Below are 18,143 nucleotides of genomic sequence, written 5' to 3' on the forward strand. Positions count from 1 at the left end.
CACGAAGTCTGCTTGGCTGTTCGTGCAGTCGACTTTTCAGTTGTGGAAAGAGAAACCCAGAGCAGTGCAGAATGTTACAGGAATACCTGTTCATCCAGAGAACTGATGACTACTGAGCGGCACTTTCTCCCGATTTGGGGATCAAATAAACGTGAAGCATGAAAACGAATGGTGGCCTGACGAGAGGTAGAGCCATGTCTGAATTGTAGCAGACAATTTGGACCTCGGCTATGCCTGCTTTGGTTCTCGTTAACGAACGAATGCAGAACCTGACTGGCCTTGCAGAGTTGACTATTGAAAATCCTGCAGAAGCGATATCCTCGAGGAGAGCCAGAGATCTGGTGGACATAGAAAAGATAGTTCGATGCATTGAGCCCCTAGAACCCTTCAGGCAGTATTTACAGCTGTTTAATGTGTTTACTGGTGTCCGTGCTTCATCATCTGTAAACGTAGACAATGCCAAATCTGTGCGAGAAAAGATTCTGAAGGACATGCAAGTGAAACAAATTGACAAATATATTTTCAAAAGAAAGGAAAAAGCTGTAACTATGGCTGAAAATTCATCCGTGTTGATGGATAGCAAGTGAGAAATGGTTGAACCAGATCTAATATCCAACGTCTAGCCACAGTGGCTAGCACCAGTGGTTCTGACTTGAACGGGGTTCTGTCGTTCGAGATCTGTACTTTTCCACCATCGCTCTTCGGTTCGTTCGAAGTGATGAGGACAGCTGACAAAGCCTCTTTAGTAAATGCACTGATGAAAATTTAGGGGCTCGATGGTCCAGTGACACTGCCAACCTCCCAGAGAGTTTTGGACGGTGGCTCGCTAGTGCACAAAATACCGTGGACTGCCGGATCCACATACTCTATGGTAACAGAATCTTGAGTAGGTTATGTCAAAAGACATTTCAGCCAGGCATTGGTAGTTTTTGACTCTGACACTGATACACCAACGATGAAAAATTGACACAGCTGAAGATACCCAAAGGGTTGTTGTGTCTAATGATTGAAATATAACGATCTTTATAACATGAAGATCGTCAAAAGTAAGGAGGAAATTTTTGACAATTCCCTAAAATAAACGTTTCATCAATCTACTTACAGAGAGACTGGCAAACTCAGGATGTAAAGTTCTACATTTTCGGGATTATGCCAATGTCTTAGTTGTACAAACTGCAGTCAGTTGTTCTGTAACTTTGTCGACCACTTTGATTTGGAATTATGCAGACAGAAACGCATGAAAATAACCGATCAGTGTATGACAAAAAAAAGGATCAAGAATAAACTTGGAACCAAAGCAGCAGAAAATCTGCTCGTTTGTCACGCAATGTCTGGCTGCGATAAAATGTCTAGACTTAATGGCGTAGGGAAACCAGGAGAGGTTTCCTTGTCACTTAAAGATGGTATTTTTCAGGATGCTTGCAAGATTTCCATGACACCAGGATCCAACCACCAGGAGATCATCGAAGCTGGAGAGAAGGCTTTGCTCCGCATAAACAAAGGGAAAAGTAATGAGAAGACCCTGAAGCATGTCCTGGTGCGGGCATTTACTATGCGGGTTGCAAGTTCAAATACTTTCGTTCAGGCAGAGTGGTTTCCACCAGCTTTGGCTGCCGCAAAGTACCACTTTTAAAGGTGCTATTTGCGAATAATGAAGTGGTAAGACACGTCCAATTCGCTACAGCCCGAAGAGTGGGGTTGGTGCCTCTATTCGTCACGGAATATGTATCCTCCCATTATGACTGATGCTTTCCACCACCAGTAAATCTGATGAAGATGGGGCGGTGCCAGTGCACCAGCGGGTGTGAGTCTCTCAGATGGAGCTGCAGTTGGAACGGTTTACTCTGCAGCTTTGCCTGCTGGGAATGTTAAGGGGTGTTATGTGCTAATGCTGCAGCAAGACAGGGGGAGGACGATAACGTAAACGAGTAGGAGTGAAGAATTAGTTTTTAGGTTGTGCTTTAAAATCAAAATGTTTTTGTGATTTATTTAGCTGCGTTCTAAAGCTTCCTTTTTATAACTGATTGATCTGAAGTTTTGATCTCGATTAAAGAAGTGGTTTTCAAGAATTTATAATTACCAACCCCTCATATTAGATTTACTGATTTCCTCAGAGACGGAAATCAGGTAAGCAGTAAAATAAACTGCTTTTTGTCCTCATATTTGGTTATACACTACTTTATTTGATATAAAATGATCCTTCAGCTTCAGGCATCAGTAAAAAAATGATCTGCATACTTTGCCTACCCCTCCCCCCATTCTATGAAGGTGAAAATTGATACTGGGATATGGAAAACTGGATTCCTGACGTCATATTTCTGTTTGTCATACTTCATTTCACAGAAAACCACCATTTAAACTCCAAAACATTTATAAGCATGAAAATCGATTATCCCCGCTCATTTTCCCCCTTGAAGGGCAAATTTGGGGCACTTGCGCAAGCAGAATTCGGGTGAATTTGTTTGTGGAATGAAGCTGATTTTTCTGAAGATTTTGGTCTAGAAAAAAATAATGTTGCAATTTCCCGAAGATCAAACTGTATTTCTACTCCACTATATAGTCTTGATCCAAGTGGCTGTAAAAAAAAAAAAAAAAAAAAAAAAAAAAAAAAAATCTGTTAAAAAAAATGTCTTTAATAATATCTGGAATATATCCTTATTTTCAGGGAACTTTCTTATGAAATCCTAGAGTTGATAGTCAGATTATCAGTAGAGTTAATTGTGCTTTGATGCAAAAAAGTAAAGAACATTTTAAAACCTGAAGGTTGAACTTAAGGATTTGACTTCTGAAGTCTGAGCGGCTTGTACAGTCCTAGTGCTTATATATTCGTATGTAATTTATTCATAATCTTTGGTTTCAAGTGTAATAGGAAATTTAAGAATTGCGTTGTTTTATAAAAAAAAGTATAAAATTGTTGGATTCTTCTCCGTTTTTTACACGTAAGCGATAAGAATATGATTTGTTACCATTAAACTGAACTTCAGCAAATGTGGCTTTGTCGAAATTCTTCAGTAAAAAAATTGATTTGTACATTAAATAAATTGAATATAAAATTATTAAAATCACAACATAAGAATATGAGTTCTCTCCTGTTTTCAGAAAATCTGAAGAATTGTATCACTATTTTGGTAATATCTTTGCTCAGTTCATAAGTCTTTACGCTTTCCTGTTTATAGCTCTAACATATACTATCAGAGAAGGAAGTTAATTCTCATCTTCAAACTTTATAGCGTCATCTTCTTCTTCTTCTTCTTCCTCCACATTAATCTCTTTCACAGCAGGTGATGCAATCTCTTGATTTCTTCCAGTATTTGATAATCCCACTTGATAAATGGGGACGATTGCTAATGTCCAACCAACTAAATCAGGATCAGGAACTCCTTGAGGGATAGGTGCCATTGGAGCTGCACTTAGTGCTGCACTATCTTCGCTTATTTCACTGTCACTGGATAATTGTTGAGGTTCTTGTGGCTCCCGCGAAAGAAGTTCTGCTGCAGGAAGCTCTGCCGGAAAAGTTGGCTCTTCGGCGTTTGTTTTAGTTCGAACCATCAATGGTTCCACACTATTCTGAAAAGCAGTACCATCTTGTTGCGTTGTACCTTCAGCACTGGGTTTGTTCGGTTTCTCGTTTTCCTCGAGTCTTTGTTCCCAGGGCCTGCTTCGCTCAAAATGGCTTGTCAAACTGTGGCTGGTTCTGCTCTCGAAACGGCCAATCTTTCTTAATCTTCCACTATTAACATTGCTTGGTATAGGGGATGCTACCATCACTGCTGATAAACTTAAAATCTGAAAAATAGGGTTTGATTTATTATAAAAAAAAAACTTTTGTAAAATACAAATTTTTTTAGTATTTTAATAAAAACTTCTTATTGTTCTAATCAAACGGCCCTTGTGTTCAACCGTCGTAAAAAAAAAACTGGGACACAAAATCAAAGGTTTAGCGTAAAGAGTTAGGTATTGAGGAGACGGCAACCCCCCCCCCCTTCCCTCATGTACGTAATAAATTCTATTTGTATTAAGTTTAAAGAGTAGCAATAGAGTTGCATGTGTTATTGTAAAACCTTCCAAGGGGTACAAGCAAGAATACAATCAAGCAAGAATACTAAAGGTATGTGTGAAAGACATAAATTTATAAAGTAGCAATATACAAGCATATGTCATTGTAAAGTCCTCTATTTTTTGACATAGTTGCCAAATTTGTTCAAACACTTATCACACCTCTCAACCAATTTTAAAACACTCTTCATAAAGACTTGCCGCCTGCTCTGATAACCAACAGTTCACTGCTGTTTTCACGTCGTCGTCATCATTGTAACGGTTGCCACTGAGGTGTTGTTTGAGGTGGAGGAATAGATAGTAATCGCTCAGTAATCACAACAACCATAAATATCATGAAAAATTAGGAAAAATGGGAATTATAATATTTTAATGAAAAGAACTTGACGCAGTTATGCTGTTTTAGACAGCAACGGGTGCCAAATTTTAAAGCAAAGGGACGTGGGGGGAAAATCAGCGAAAAACAAGCTAAAAGTATATTGTACCAAGCCGCTTAGGAAGGTTTAGATTTCCTTTGAAGTTACAGTTGTCTTTGAGAATCAGCAGGTTGTTAACGGTTGAATTTGTTCGGACGAATAACGCCGTCAAAAAGAGGATAAAGGATAAAGATCCTCCTGAGCCATTGCTGACCCATAGGGCGTCGAATCGACGTTTCAGTTGCTGGATCTTTTTTTTACAGAAACAAGTAGCAAGCTTGTCCCCCAACCTTGCTGTGCGGGGATTGAACCCCGGGCTTCGATAGTTTTGCTTATTTATTTTCACATTTCAACGTGTCAACACTGACGGAAATGTGGTACTGCCCAAAAACTTCAGAATTTTGAAACAACCAGAAGGAAAATCTTGGGAAGCCTCGGTTTTCGGATACACCTTATATGGATCTAGGGGGCCAAAAAATTGTATTTTGATGTCCTTGGTACTTAGAGGACGGTAGGAAGTAAAACCTATATTTAGTGCCCTATTTTAACAAAAAAAAAATCATATTAAATGCTTTACTTTCATCGCCTAATTTAAGCTTGATCTTTTTGTAAGGTTTATTTTTGTATATTTTTAAAAACCAAAAAAAAGCTGTCCTTTGTTAAGTTGAAAACTTAAAACGTACAAAATTAATGCTTCGTAAATTGTGCAAAACATATGCGCAAAAATAGCACCACTGAACTGAATCGTGCGATTTCCTTTAGCGCTTTACTGAAAACTGAATTTGCTTTAGTTCTTGGGAGAATTATAATTGTACAGTAGAAGTTGTCGATATCATGGGTGGTGGAAGATTATTGACAGCCTTGAAGATTAGTCTTTTATTTTTTGCTGGCTATTCATGGGATTTTATACTCCTAATCTGCCTTTGTATCAGTTTTGCATTTTCAGTAAAGACCTTGTTGTTAGAATTCAACAAATACAGGAAAATATCACGAGTCAGTTTAATTGAGCTAGTTTTGTAGATATATCTTGCATAACTGCGAAGCATTAAGTTTTGGTATTTTAAATTTGAACTTTTCTCTTTACTTCTTTAGAAAAAAATTTATTTTTTCATTGAATTGAGCTTCCCAAGACATTGTTTGAATGCAATTTTAAGCGCTGTGAAGGTGACTTTGATTGATTGTCGTTGAGGTCAAATGGCCTCTCGTATAATCGACAGCCTTGCGCACAAGCAAGCCTCTGTTGGTAAGACTCGGAATTAACTTGCTTCTTTAGAGTTGTTATGGGCCATTTAAAAACTGCCAGTGTAAACCAAACATTCTGTTGTATCTGTCTAAGCGCTGACCCAAATACTTTTTTTTATCCCGTTTCGTCAGGTAAATGCCTCATTTCTATCTTTTAGTTAGGGCTGAACAATTAATCGTCTTCACCAGGCTTTACGACGAATGACAAGAAAAAGGAAAGGAAATTAAACTTCGCGGTAATGATTGTTATGAAAAATAATGCCACCTCGTCTATACACTCCTCTGTGTCGTAATAACAGAATAGTTTTGAAGTATTTTATGCACAAATGTGTAAAGATGAAAAGATCACTCATTTTTCATTATGACTAATGTTCACTCATTAGTCATTATGTTAGTCAATTATATGAGAAAATGGCAGTGGAGGCAACTAACGGAAAAAATATAAAGATCATGATCTAAATTTGTCTTTTTTCGTTCTTCGTACTCCTGTTCATGAGTTCAGTATTTATGTGCGAGTCCCATTCTCAAATACACATCTTTTCACAGTCCATTTTTTCACAACACATTAATGGGAGCAATAACCATTGGCACACAAGGCTTGACTCGGATACCTACATGTCCCCCTCGTGAAATAATTGACTTGAGATAAAACAGGACGTGGTTTCAAACAGTAATCATAGGCAGCGCCGTAGCGCTGCCTACGTAAGCGACGATGTTGGCACAATGTATTATTATAATTTTTTTGGTTTAGACAAGGGCACTTCGTATCGAAGGAGTTGTCGTAGAAACTTCAAAAAGGGCTCATTCGGTTGGTAATTGGAAGGGCTAGTGCCCTTTTTAATAGTTGAAAGTGATTGGAAGGCAACTAACACCCCTTCCACTCCCACCATTTTCCCAAGCACATCCAATCAAAATTTTGAGATAAACATTTTGTTCAACGTAGTTGATTTCCAGATGGAAATTATGTTTTTGAGGAGGACACCCCCCCCACCCCAAGCCCTCAGCGGAAGGGTTGTAATTTATTCCCTGGGGGCAAATAAGGTTTTTATAGTAGCGCTGTCGTAGAAAATTCAAAAAGGGCTCATTCGATTGGAAATTAAAAGGGCTAGTACCCTTTTTAACAGTAGAAAGTAATTGGAGGGCAACTAACCATCCTCTCACGCCCACCTTTTCCCCAAAACATGCAATCAAAATTTTGAGTTATACATTTTGTTCAACGTAGTTAAAAGTTCTGGAAATTAGGTCTTTGAGGATGATAACCCCCTCAGAGCCCTCAGGGCAGGGGTTGTAAGTTATGCCCTGGGGGCTTATAAGGTTTTTATAGAAATTGTTGTGGTAGAAACTTTAAAAAAAAGCTCATTTGATTGCAAATTGAAAGGGCTGGTACCCTTTTTAATAGTTGAAAGTGATTGGAGAGCAACTAACCCCCCTCTCACGCCCACCTTTTACCCAATCACGTCCAATCAAAATTTTTATATAGGCATTTTGTTCAACATAGTTGAAAATTCTGGAAATTATATCTTTGAGGATGACAAATCCCCCAAACCCCTCTGGGCAAGGGTTGTAAGTTATGCCCTGGGGGCATATTAGGTTCTTATAAAAGTGTTTTCGTAGAAACTTCAAAAAGGGCTCACTCGATTGGAAATTTAAAGGTTTAGTGCCCTTTTTAATTGTTGAAAGTAATTGGAGTTAAGTAATTAACCCCCCTCTCACGCCCACCATTTCACCAAACACATGCAATCAAAATTTTTAGATATTCATTTTTTCGGTGTAGTTAAAAGTTCTGGAAATTAGGTCTTTGAGGATGACAAACCCCTCAGGGCAAGGGTTGTAAGTTATACCCTGGGGGCGTATTAGGTTTTTATAGAAAGCGTTTTTGTAGAAACTTCAAAAAGCGTTCATTCAATTGGAAATTGAAAGGGCTAGTGCCCTATTTAATAGTCGAAAGTGATTGGAGGGCAAATAATACCCCTCTCACGCCCACCATTTCCCCAGACACATCCAACCAAAATTTTGAAATAACCATTTTGTTCAACGTAGATGGAAGTTCTTGAAATGAGGTTTTTTAGGATGACAACCCCCGTCCCCCTAACAGCCTTCAAGTCAATTGTTGCAAAGTTTGGCCTGGAAAGATATGAGGTTTTTCTTATAGGAAATGTTGTCTTGGAAACTTCAAAAAAGGCTCATTCATTTGAATATTGAAAACGATAGCTCTATCTTTAATAGGATAGCAGATACTGATTAGAGGGCAAATAACCTCTCTCTCATGCCCACCATTTCCCCAAAATCATCCAATAAAAATTTTGAGATAGTCATTTTTTCAACGTAGTTGAAAATTCCGGATATTATGTCTTTGAGGATAAAAAACTCCCCAAACCCCTCAGGGCAAGGGTTGTAAGCTATGCCCTGGGGGCATATAAGGTTTTTATAGAGAGTGTTGTGATAGAAACTTCGAAAATTTCGAAACTTTGAAGGGCTGGTGCCCTTTTTAATAGTAAAAAGTGATGGGAGGAAAACTAACACTCCTCCCACGCCCACCATTTCCCCAAAGACATCCAATAAAAACTTTGGGATAGCCATTTTGTTCAACGTAATTGAAAAGTCCGGAAAATATGTTTTTGAGGATGACACTCCCCCCCCACAGCCCTCAGCGCGAGGGCCCATTGCGAGAAACTTCAAAAAGGGCCCATTCGATTGGAAATTGAAAGGACTAGTGCCCATTTAATACTCGAAAGTGATTGGAGGGCAACTAACCCCCCTTCCACGCCCACCATTTCCCGAAACACATCCAATCAAAATTTTGAAATAGCCATTTTGTTAAACGTAGATGGAAGTTCTGGAAAATAGGTTTTTGAGAATGACAACCCCCCCCCCCTACAGCATTCAAAGCAATGGTTGTAAGTTATGCCCTGGGGGCATATAAGATTTTTTATAGACAATGTTGTCGTAGAAACTTCAAAAAAGACTCATTCAGTTGGAAATTGAAATGGCTAGCTCCCTTTTTAATAGGCTAGTCGAAACTTATTGGAGGGCAAATAGCATCCTTCTCACGCCCAGCATTTCCCCAAAATCATCCAATCAAAATTTTGAGATAGCCATTTTTTCAACGTAGTTGAAAGTTCCGGTTGAACTTTCTAGTTGAAATAAACCCTCAACACCCCTCAGGGCAAGGGTTGTCACATAAACTTCGAAGGGAAGTCATCGGATTGGTAATCAGACGCTCTAGTGCTCTTTTTAGGAATCAAAGTGATCAGAGGGCAGCTACCCCCTCCCCTCTCCCCCCCCCCCACACACACACGTCATATTGCCCCGAAATGCGTCTAATAGAAATTTTTGAGATAGCCATTCTATTCAAAATAGTCTAAATATAATATTACAAGGCTTTTGGGGTTGAAACAAACCCAAGAGATTAGAGGCAAGGGTTGTAAGTTATGTCCACGGGGTATTTAAGGTTTTTATGGAAGGGATGGTTGTTTAACTTCAGAAGAGGCTCAGTATTTCGCCCTGAAAAAGACAATGTCAATATAAAACGTACAGAAATTAATCAAAAAAACTTTTTGCACAAAATAAGTTTTTCAAAAAAAAATTAAAGAACTCCATTAAACCAAAATTGAACAGAAATAGAATCAAATAATCTACCAAACATACAACTAACGCAAATCAGTAATTATAATTAAGTGAAACGCAAAACAAACAGAAATTAAAATAAGTCAAACTCAACACGAGTAGAAATTAATCTGAGTAGGGTTCTAAACCCTATACTTTCACTTTTATAGCTTTAAGAAATCAAAAATCAGTTAAAAATTTTAAGGAATAAATTTCAGTATATGTATATAAAACTGACAATGCACATTTTTTTTTCAGTAAATTCATTTGATTTTTTTCAGTAAAGTACAAATTATATTCTGGCTTTTAAAAAGCATAGGGTTTAGAAAATCATTACACATCTAAGGCTACGAGCCTATGAAAATTTGGCTGATTTTCGAAAAAGGGGGAAAACACCTCCTTAAAAGTCAAGGAATCTTTATGAAAATCACACCATCAGATTCAGCGTATCACGGAACTTCATTGTAGACTTTTCAAGCTTCAATCTAAAAAAATGTGGAATTTTGTTTTCTTTATTGCCAGAAGAAAGATTACGAATGCGTGTTAATTTTTATTTTTATTTATTATTTTATTGTTCCCAGAGGTGATCGTATCGAGTTAATGGTCCTATAAGATCGGGACATGGCTCATTCGAACGGAAATTAAAAGTTCTGCATATTCTTCATTTTGTTCAGCATAATTGAAAAGTCCAATAACTATGGCTTTGAAGATAACATGACCCCCCCCCCCACAGCCCCTGGGGAAAAGTTCTGAAATTTGTCTATTGTTTACGTTTAGTGTTTGTTATTGGGAAGTATGCATACATTTTTTTATTTGGAAGGGGGTGAATATTCTACGGGGAGAATTTTCCATGGGAAGGGAAGTTTTCAGGGGTGAAATTTTCGGGGGAAATATATGCTGGAGGAATTTTCTATAATTCTTATACGAAGTTCTTTTTATTTGTCTTACTTTTTCTTTGCCGACTCGATTTTACGTGTTGCCCCCTCTTCAATACGTCGTTCTTTACGCTAAAGTTTGACTTTTTGTCCTAATTCTTTAAGAACGACTCCTGAATCACAATGGTCGTTTAATTAGATCAATAAGTAGCTTTGTTTTAAAAATACTAAAATCTTTAGTGTGAAGAGCGAGGTATTGAGGAGGGGGCATCCCCCATCATATATGTAATAATTTTGTTCGTTGTAAGTTTTAATGTTGCCCCTTACTTTCAGTCATATATATATATATATATATATATATATATATATATATATATATATATATATATCATATATATATATATATATATATATATATATATATATATATATATATATATATATATATATATATATATATATATATATATATATATATATATATATATATATATATATATATATATATATATATATATATATATATATATATATATATATATATATATATATATATATATAATCCGTAATAATAAAATTATACTGCACGTGGAATTGCGTGATTGTGGAATATAGAACCATATATTCTTATGTGTGAGAGTCTGTTTCGAATTTGTATTGAAGCTGCTCAGAGTTCATTTGTGTATGTGTTCTGATTCTAATCAGGGTCATGTATGAGTTTTGTCCTGTCTCTTTGTATTTTGGTTTTGCACGAATAAACACCTTTGGTTATGCATTGTTGGACTTGAAAATTCTAACCTGTCAAATCACCATTAGATTGTAAGCACCATTAGATGAACTAGCCAATAGCAGTCGCCAAACCAGCATAAGCTTAAAATTCTGGTGACAGAAGTGCTTCGAATCTATTTAGAACCATGTTTATACACAGCAGAGCTAGTCCGACGCAATTTCCGCTAGAGCAAGAAGAAACAGCCAGCTTAACACTATTATCTAGCGCAGGATTTTGATCAGTCGTCACAAATCCAGGCTACAGATTTATTCGATAAAAGTAAGGTAATGTCAACCAAACCACATATCAAACGTTACTATAAAATGTCTTACATCAAGTTTAATGATTTAACTCTGAACAGGTTCAAAACAGACTCTCAAGTTCTAGTCACATCCTTTGTATATTAAATAACAGATAAGTTTTTCAAGTGAGAGTAAATAGTAACACTAAAACGAACAGAAATTTTTACATATATGAGGGAGTCTTCTCCATCCTCAATACGCTAAAGTTGGATTTTTGTTCCAATTATTTAAGAATGACTCCTGAAACACAAGGCCCTAGAATAATAAGCTTTTTTAAAGTTCTAAAAAAACAACAGAAATTATTACGTATATGAGGGAGTTTTCTCCCTCCTCAATACCTCTCTTTTACGCTAAAGTTGGATTTTTTGTTCCAATTATTTAAGAATGACTCCTGAAACACAAGGCCCTAGAATAATAAGCTTTTTTTAAAGTTCTAAAAAATAAACAACAGAAATTATTACATATATGAGGGAGTTTTCTCCCTCCTCAATACCTCGCTCTTTACGCTAAAGTTGAATTTTTTTGTTCCAATTATTTAAGAATGACTCCTGAAACACAAGGCCCTAGAATAATATGCTTTCTTAAAAGTTCTCAAAAAACAACTTAGGTTCACATTTGACAGCATAAATGTTTCACTGATTGATTAAAACTGGTATATAATACCGGTTGCCAAATACATTAGAGTTAAAAAAGACCAAATCAAGTCCGTTGAAACCATATCAAGTTGACCTTCTTTTTTCTAGACTTGAGGTTTATGTTCCTTGTGCAAGTTTTTGGTGTGTTATTTTTCCTGAATTCCTACGTTTTATTGTTTCAGTGTAAAATGACAATGTCCACCTACCAAGTTTTACTTTTTAGAATTTCTTTTGTATTTATTTTAGATAGAAAATACGTTAAAAATTCGTCAGAAAATGTGAAAATAGAGAAATTTTCGTATTTTAACCAAGTATAGATGATTCCCTAATGAATAGTGTATGCCCATTCACAATTAGATTCCCTTCACTTGTGTTTCCCAGGATGGTAACGGACATTAACAAGTTTCCATTCCGGTTTTTGCGGCTTGGAAATGCTTTCCGTTTTTTCGAAAAGTGAATCGTAACAGGTCGTAGAATGTGGAGCTGGAAACCACGTTTCTGCCGTAATTTTTAAACAGACCGGGAACGTGGAAGAACATGGCTATATTTGAGAAAGAAAATTTTCTAGCACAGATGAAGAGGGCCAGTTCTTGTTTCAATATGCTGGTAAACTGCACTTGTAGTCCGAAAAAGTATTCGGTGCAAATTAGGTGTCTTTTAAATCTGTGTCTTTGAGTGCAAAAACGAACTTATCCTCAAGTTTCTACACTCACTACTCGCGAGTCAGAAGCATCGTTGTTGCCACCTCCTTTTACAAAGCGTCTGCCTACCCGAAGCAGGAATAAAATCGAACCATTGTCGTAAGACATATCGTAACCATTGCCCTTTGTTGTCAAGGGATTTAATCGTTTGAAATTTATTAACCTTGTAATTTATTTATGTAAAAAAAAGGGTAAGTTAGTTGCAGCCTAGGCCAAAGTTATGAAAGCTGTTCGTAGTGCTAGCTACCGCTATCACCAATGTTCGTGGAGTGTTATACCGGTAGGCCACAATACCACTGGCGTGGTAATATACGGGTGTCACCACTTCTTGGAGGGGAAAGCCCCGGCCCCAAATTATAATGCTATACCCGTGTCTACCACACCGATTCTGCAAATATCGGGTTTGGTACTACCCGATTTACAGTATACTCTGTCCCAGGGTATGATAACGCGATCAAGTGGTCAAATGGCCACTTTCTAAAGCCAAATGTACCCGCCTTGGGTTACGGCTAGAAAATCTCTTAACTCTCTCCTTGGAGGTAACAAACCTCCCTGTCAATATAATAATGACGGTACCTCGTAGCTCTATTCCTATCCTGCCTGGGTTATGGAAAATAGTATACAGTTTGTAGAAAATACCTTACTTGTATTCTTCCAAAAGGGTCACATATAACAACAGAAATTTCCTTCCCCAAACGGGGTCAAAACGCAGACTAAAAAATATTAATAATCTTTACGCAACTGTTCATATGGGTGGACCTCCGCTTGGCCCAGCCAATCAGCTACATCCCCATTCAAACCCAATTCTAACTCTTAGATTTATCTTTCAATGACTCCCAAACCAGGAAGTACAAAAATAAACTTGGTTCAAAGCTTACCTATTGCAAAACCACTATCGCTTAGTAACGGGAATTTAACCTGTCTTTTGAAGTTATACTATAAGCAAATGTAATTAAGAAAAAGAAAACAGGTCATTTATCTGAAAGGAAAAGAAACAGGGGTGGAACCCCAACACCTCCCCCCGTAAGATAAATGGCCGCCCACGCGCTACCTTGGTCCACCCTTACAAACATAAACACATAACTTCAACTTCACAAAATCTATTTGCCTTCTCTCTTCCACCAGTGTCTGTGCTACTACTTCCACCGCTTGGCTCTGAATCGGTCGTCCTCGACACGTCTCTACTGTAGGACCACCATGGTCTAAATCGCATAGCATCCGCACTAAATTTTGAAAGTTGAAATCTTCAAGATTCGTAGGTAATGATTGTGCGCAGCACAATCAAAACAAAAAAATTTTCTCGCTTTCACGAATTTACATTTGAGAGGAGCAGAAAATCAGTTTCTGGCACATGTGATGATGCCAGCCATCATGAAAAATTGACTGCACTAGCCTCTTAATTTCCATCTGTGGAAACAACTCTACATATCAATAAAAAAATAAGCTGCCACTTGGCATAATTTCAAATAATCTAGGGCTGAAAATACAAAGGCCTGGGAAAAGGATAGGAGTATTAGGAATGAAGCAAAATTTTTCGCGAACCATGAATCGCCTTTTTTTTCTGGGTTCCCTCCCCTGAGATAATTAAATGCAGAATATACGTTGATGCTAATTGAAGATGAAACTTAGATACATCTCCCACTGAATACAATTTGCCGGAAATAATTGTCGGCTCCCATGAAGAATAACAGCTATGAATAGGGTTACTGGACAAAGGTTTGGGTGACGTATGAAGTGACTGGGAGAGAGTATCCCCCAAGGACTCCAGATCAGAAAGGCAAAATCTCGGTAAAGGGATCACAACTTGTCCGCCAGTTGTGCATTGAGGAAAAGGGCTATCTTTCGCGACTTCCCGCAGGGGATCTGCGTAGCACAATTCAAAACAAAAAAATTTTCTCGCTCTAACGAATTTACGTTGGAGAGGAGCAGAGAATCAATTTCCGGAGTATATAAGGATGCCAGCCATTATGAAGAATTAGCTGTGCTTCCCTCTTGATTTCCATCTTAGGAAACAGCCCCATCTTTCAATCAAAAATTAATTTAGCCTTTGGCATAATTCTAAATAGTCCAAGGCCGAAAATGCAAAGGCCTGTGAAAACGATAAGGGTACTGGAAATGAAGTAAAATTTTTCGCGAACCATGAATCGCCTTTTCTCTGGGTTCCCTCTCCTGGGATAATTAACTGAAGAATATACGTTGATGCTAATTGAAGATGAAACTTAGATACATCTCCCACTGAATACAATTTGCCGGGAATAATTGTCGGCTCCCATGAAGAATAACAGCTATGAATAGGGTTACTGGACAAAGTTTTGGGTGACGTATGAAGTGACTGGGAGAGAGTATCCCCCAAGGACTCCAGATCAGAAAGGCAAAATCTCGGTAAAGGGATCACAACTTGTCCGCCAGTTGTGCATTGAGGAAAAGGGCTATCTTTCGCGACTTTCCGCAGGGGATCTTCCCCAGGGGATTCCTCCCCCTCATAGAGGAACAACCCCTCTTTTGAGTTGATCAGACCAATATCAGATTCCTTCCTAAATTTTTCCAATCCGATTCGACATTCCATATCTCCCAACTTTCCCCCAACCCGTTGTAGGTCATTCATCTCTATTTTATAACCATATTGTTTTATTCCCCATGGGTTTTTGACCTCTTTTCCCCCCTTATTATTTATGTTACCAAGGCACAGCCCATCCAATATTTTTTTATTTTTCGCCACTGCAGGCTGAATCTCCAAAGGTTGTCTCTTTTTTACACTTCTCTTTTCATCTCTACTTTTCTCAATTGTGTCATTCGCGCAAAATACTAAATCATCGTTAAATCTGATTTGGACTCCAGTGTCCACCATCTTTGACTGCATAACTTCATTGTAGCTCCGTTTAATATTTATTTTCTCTCTTTTAGTCTTCTTTATTATTAACGCCGAAACAAATAGTTAGTTATCAAATGGGAACTGAATTCCGACATTTAGTTTTTCAGTTTGTACTAAAATTTCTCGATTTTTACGAGGAAAAGCGCGTACAATAAATTTCGTCTCCTTATTCTCTGGTACAATCAGCGCTTCATTTTGGCCTGTACTTGTTAGCGTCTCATATTCATTAAAAGTATTTTCAAGTTTTCTATTTTCTTGAAATTTTCCCGAAAAATCATTCTCGCGCGTCTTAATTTCAATATTATGTTGTCTGTTTACTTCTGCATCCCATTTCTGTGGATTATCAATATTTTGAACACGCGTATCAAGTATTTCATTTTTACGACAGGGTGGCATAGCCTCCCAATTTGTTTTATGGGCCAGTCCACCTTCCCCCGTAGTTAACGGAGTATTATATTTTTCTGTTGTAGTGTAATTTTGTAGTTTTCCCACTGTTAAAGAAGTCGCTTTTAACGATAGGAGATTTCCGATATCTACAAAGTCTCCTCCTACTAAAACAGCCACTGATAGCGTAGGTACTAAGCCTACTTTTATCGTTTTTCTCTGGACTGTACCGTCCTTCTTTGCAATTTCTATTCTTACCCAAGCAGACGGACACGGGTGCTTGTCTCCATAATAACATAATGTTGTAATCTTATTTTTATGGTCTATCTCTGTTCTATTTATTAGGCCAGTTCGCACATAGGTTTGGTCACTGCAAGAATCAATTGCCATTTCGACTAATTCCCGTTCAACTTTCCGTATATTTTATGTGACTCTGCAAATGCGTAATTTTTTTCCTTATTATGGGTCATGGCCCAGGCTGTCGTTTTATGTGGTTTTTGGTCATGTTAACTTGGGCAGGTTCTTTCATAATGCCCCGTGGTACCACAGTTATAGCAAGTTAGTTCTCCTTGCGCTTTGTTATAGTGCCTATTTTTGTTATACTCTCTATATTGAAATATGTCTGTCTCCTCAACTTCCTCTCTTATTTCGGTCCACCTATTTGCCATTTCCGCCATTTCTTCGCTTGTTTTTGGGTTCTTTTCTTTCAAATATATTCTCAATTCTCTGTGGGTATTTTCTAAAAATTGTTCCATTACTGTTTTATCTATTATTTCCTTTATCTTTTCTTTTATTTCTTCCAGGTCTTCTAACATTCTATAGTTTTCTAACTCCAGCCATTTTAAACACATATCTTTCAATTTGTACCCGAATTCTTTATATGTTTCGTTGTCTCGTTTTCTTTCGCTTCTAAATCTCCTTTGGAAGTGCTCGGGGGAGAGTTGAAACTTTTCAAAAATGGCTTGTTTTACTCTTTCAAAATCTTTTGAGTAGTCCATTGGTAATGCTTTATATTCAATTTGCGCTTTGTAGTTAAGGAGGGGCTGTATTCTTGTCACCCAATTTTCTCTCGGCAATCTGCTTAATTCCGCCGTTTTTTCAAAATTGTATATGTATAAATGTACATCTTCATTTTCTGTCATTGGTTGCAGGTTTATTGCCTGCATTACCTCTATTGTAGACGATTTCTGAGGCTCTTGGGAATTTCTCCCTGCAATCATTTCCATTATGTCTTTTCTTTCCTCTCTGTCTGCCTCCTCCTTTTTTTCTCTAGCTATCCTTTCTTCCTTCATGAAATTTAATATTTGTTGTGTTATATCTATTTGAGTACTCTTTCGCGAGCCCCTGCTGGAAATTGAACTTCTACTACTGGTGCTACTTGGCCTACTATGATTCTCTCTGTTTTTATATCCTCTTAAATCGTTTTCTGATTCTATTCGTTCTATAATTATATTTTCTTTCACCCTCAACTCCCCTACATTTTGTACTTCACCTGAAGGGTGAGTCGGTTTTGTTTTATTCGTCCTTTCATATAGTGAGTTTTCTTCATGTATTATTGTCACTGTTTCTTTTGTCTGGGTTTCTCTTTCTGGGTGTAATTCTATCTGAATTTGCCTTAGACTTTTTTCTTCTTCCCTGGTTCGTACCGGGGATCGCTCTATCACTGATTTCGTTTTGAAGATTTCATTTTCACCTGTCTCAGAAATGTCTATTTCACCTGTTGAGTAATATATGGTTCTATCTGACGGTGTTTTCTTATGGTATTTCCAGCGGGAGTCGCATAAAATTGTGTTTCTGAAGTCAAGTTTTGTTTTACCGCAGTATATCTTGTCTGAATTCTCCGTTTGTCCGCCATTATTTCAAGGTTTATTTTACGTCTTCCATCAAAATGAAAATCCTTTTATCAATGTCTCTTTTTATCCTTTCGTCAAAAATTGTTTCCTTTTAATTTGCCGGTTCTACGTGGGCGGTGCAGCCTCCCTTGTCTTACAAATTAATTATTTGCGTGATCTATTGATTCTTAAATTTTGTTACTTATTATTATCCGACTAGGCACAGCTCAGATAAAAAAAATTCTCTTTGCGATTTCTTATATATGTACCCACAATAGGCTACTTTTGTAGGCTATATTACTTGTCTCTTCGAAAATGTGGAATTCTTTTATTATCAACGCTGTTAATAATTCCTGTTCTTGCTGGCACCAATGTTCGTAGTGCTAGCTACCCCTGGCACCAATGTTCGTGGTGTTTTGCCACCAGTGTTATAGCGGTAGGCCACAACACCAC

General features: G+C 37.5%; 2 protein-coding genes across 4 annotated transcripts in view; one reads left to right on the plus strand and one right to left on the minus strand.

Annotated features, from left to right (window-relative positions):
• The window catches only part of LOC148940136 (putative ATP-dependent RNA helicase DDX28), a 128,449-nt gene that overhangs the window by 48,419 nt on the left and 61,887 nt on the right, over nt 1-18,143 (plus strand). The gene's annotated exons all lie outside the window — the stretch shown is intronic.
• The window catches only part of vers (versatile), a 28,675-nt gene continuing 13,392 nt past the window's right edge, over nt 2,861-18,143 (minus strand). Inside the window, exon 2 of the mRNA XM_089105925.1 lies at nt 2,861-3,786. Coding sequence (XP_088962051.1) covers nt 3,205-3,786 — 582 coding nt within the window. The 3' untranslated portion in view covers nt 2,861-3,204. The remainder of the gene's footprint in view (nt 3,787-18,143) is intronic.

This window comes from Artemia sp. Qi Xiang Cuo, chromosome 20, assembly GCF_049724085.1.
Source record: "Artemia sp. Qi Xiang Cuo chromosome 20, ASM4972408v1, whole genome shotgun sequence".
NCBI classification, from domain to species: Eukaryota; Metazoa; Arthropoda; class Branchiopoda; order Anostraca; family Artemiidae; genus Artemia; species Artemia sp. Qi Xiang Cuo.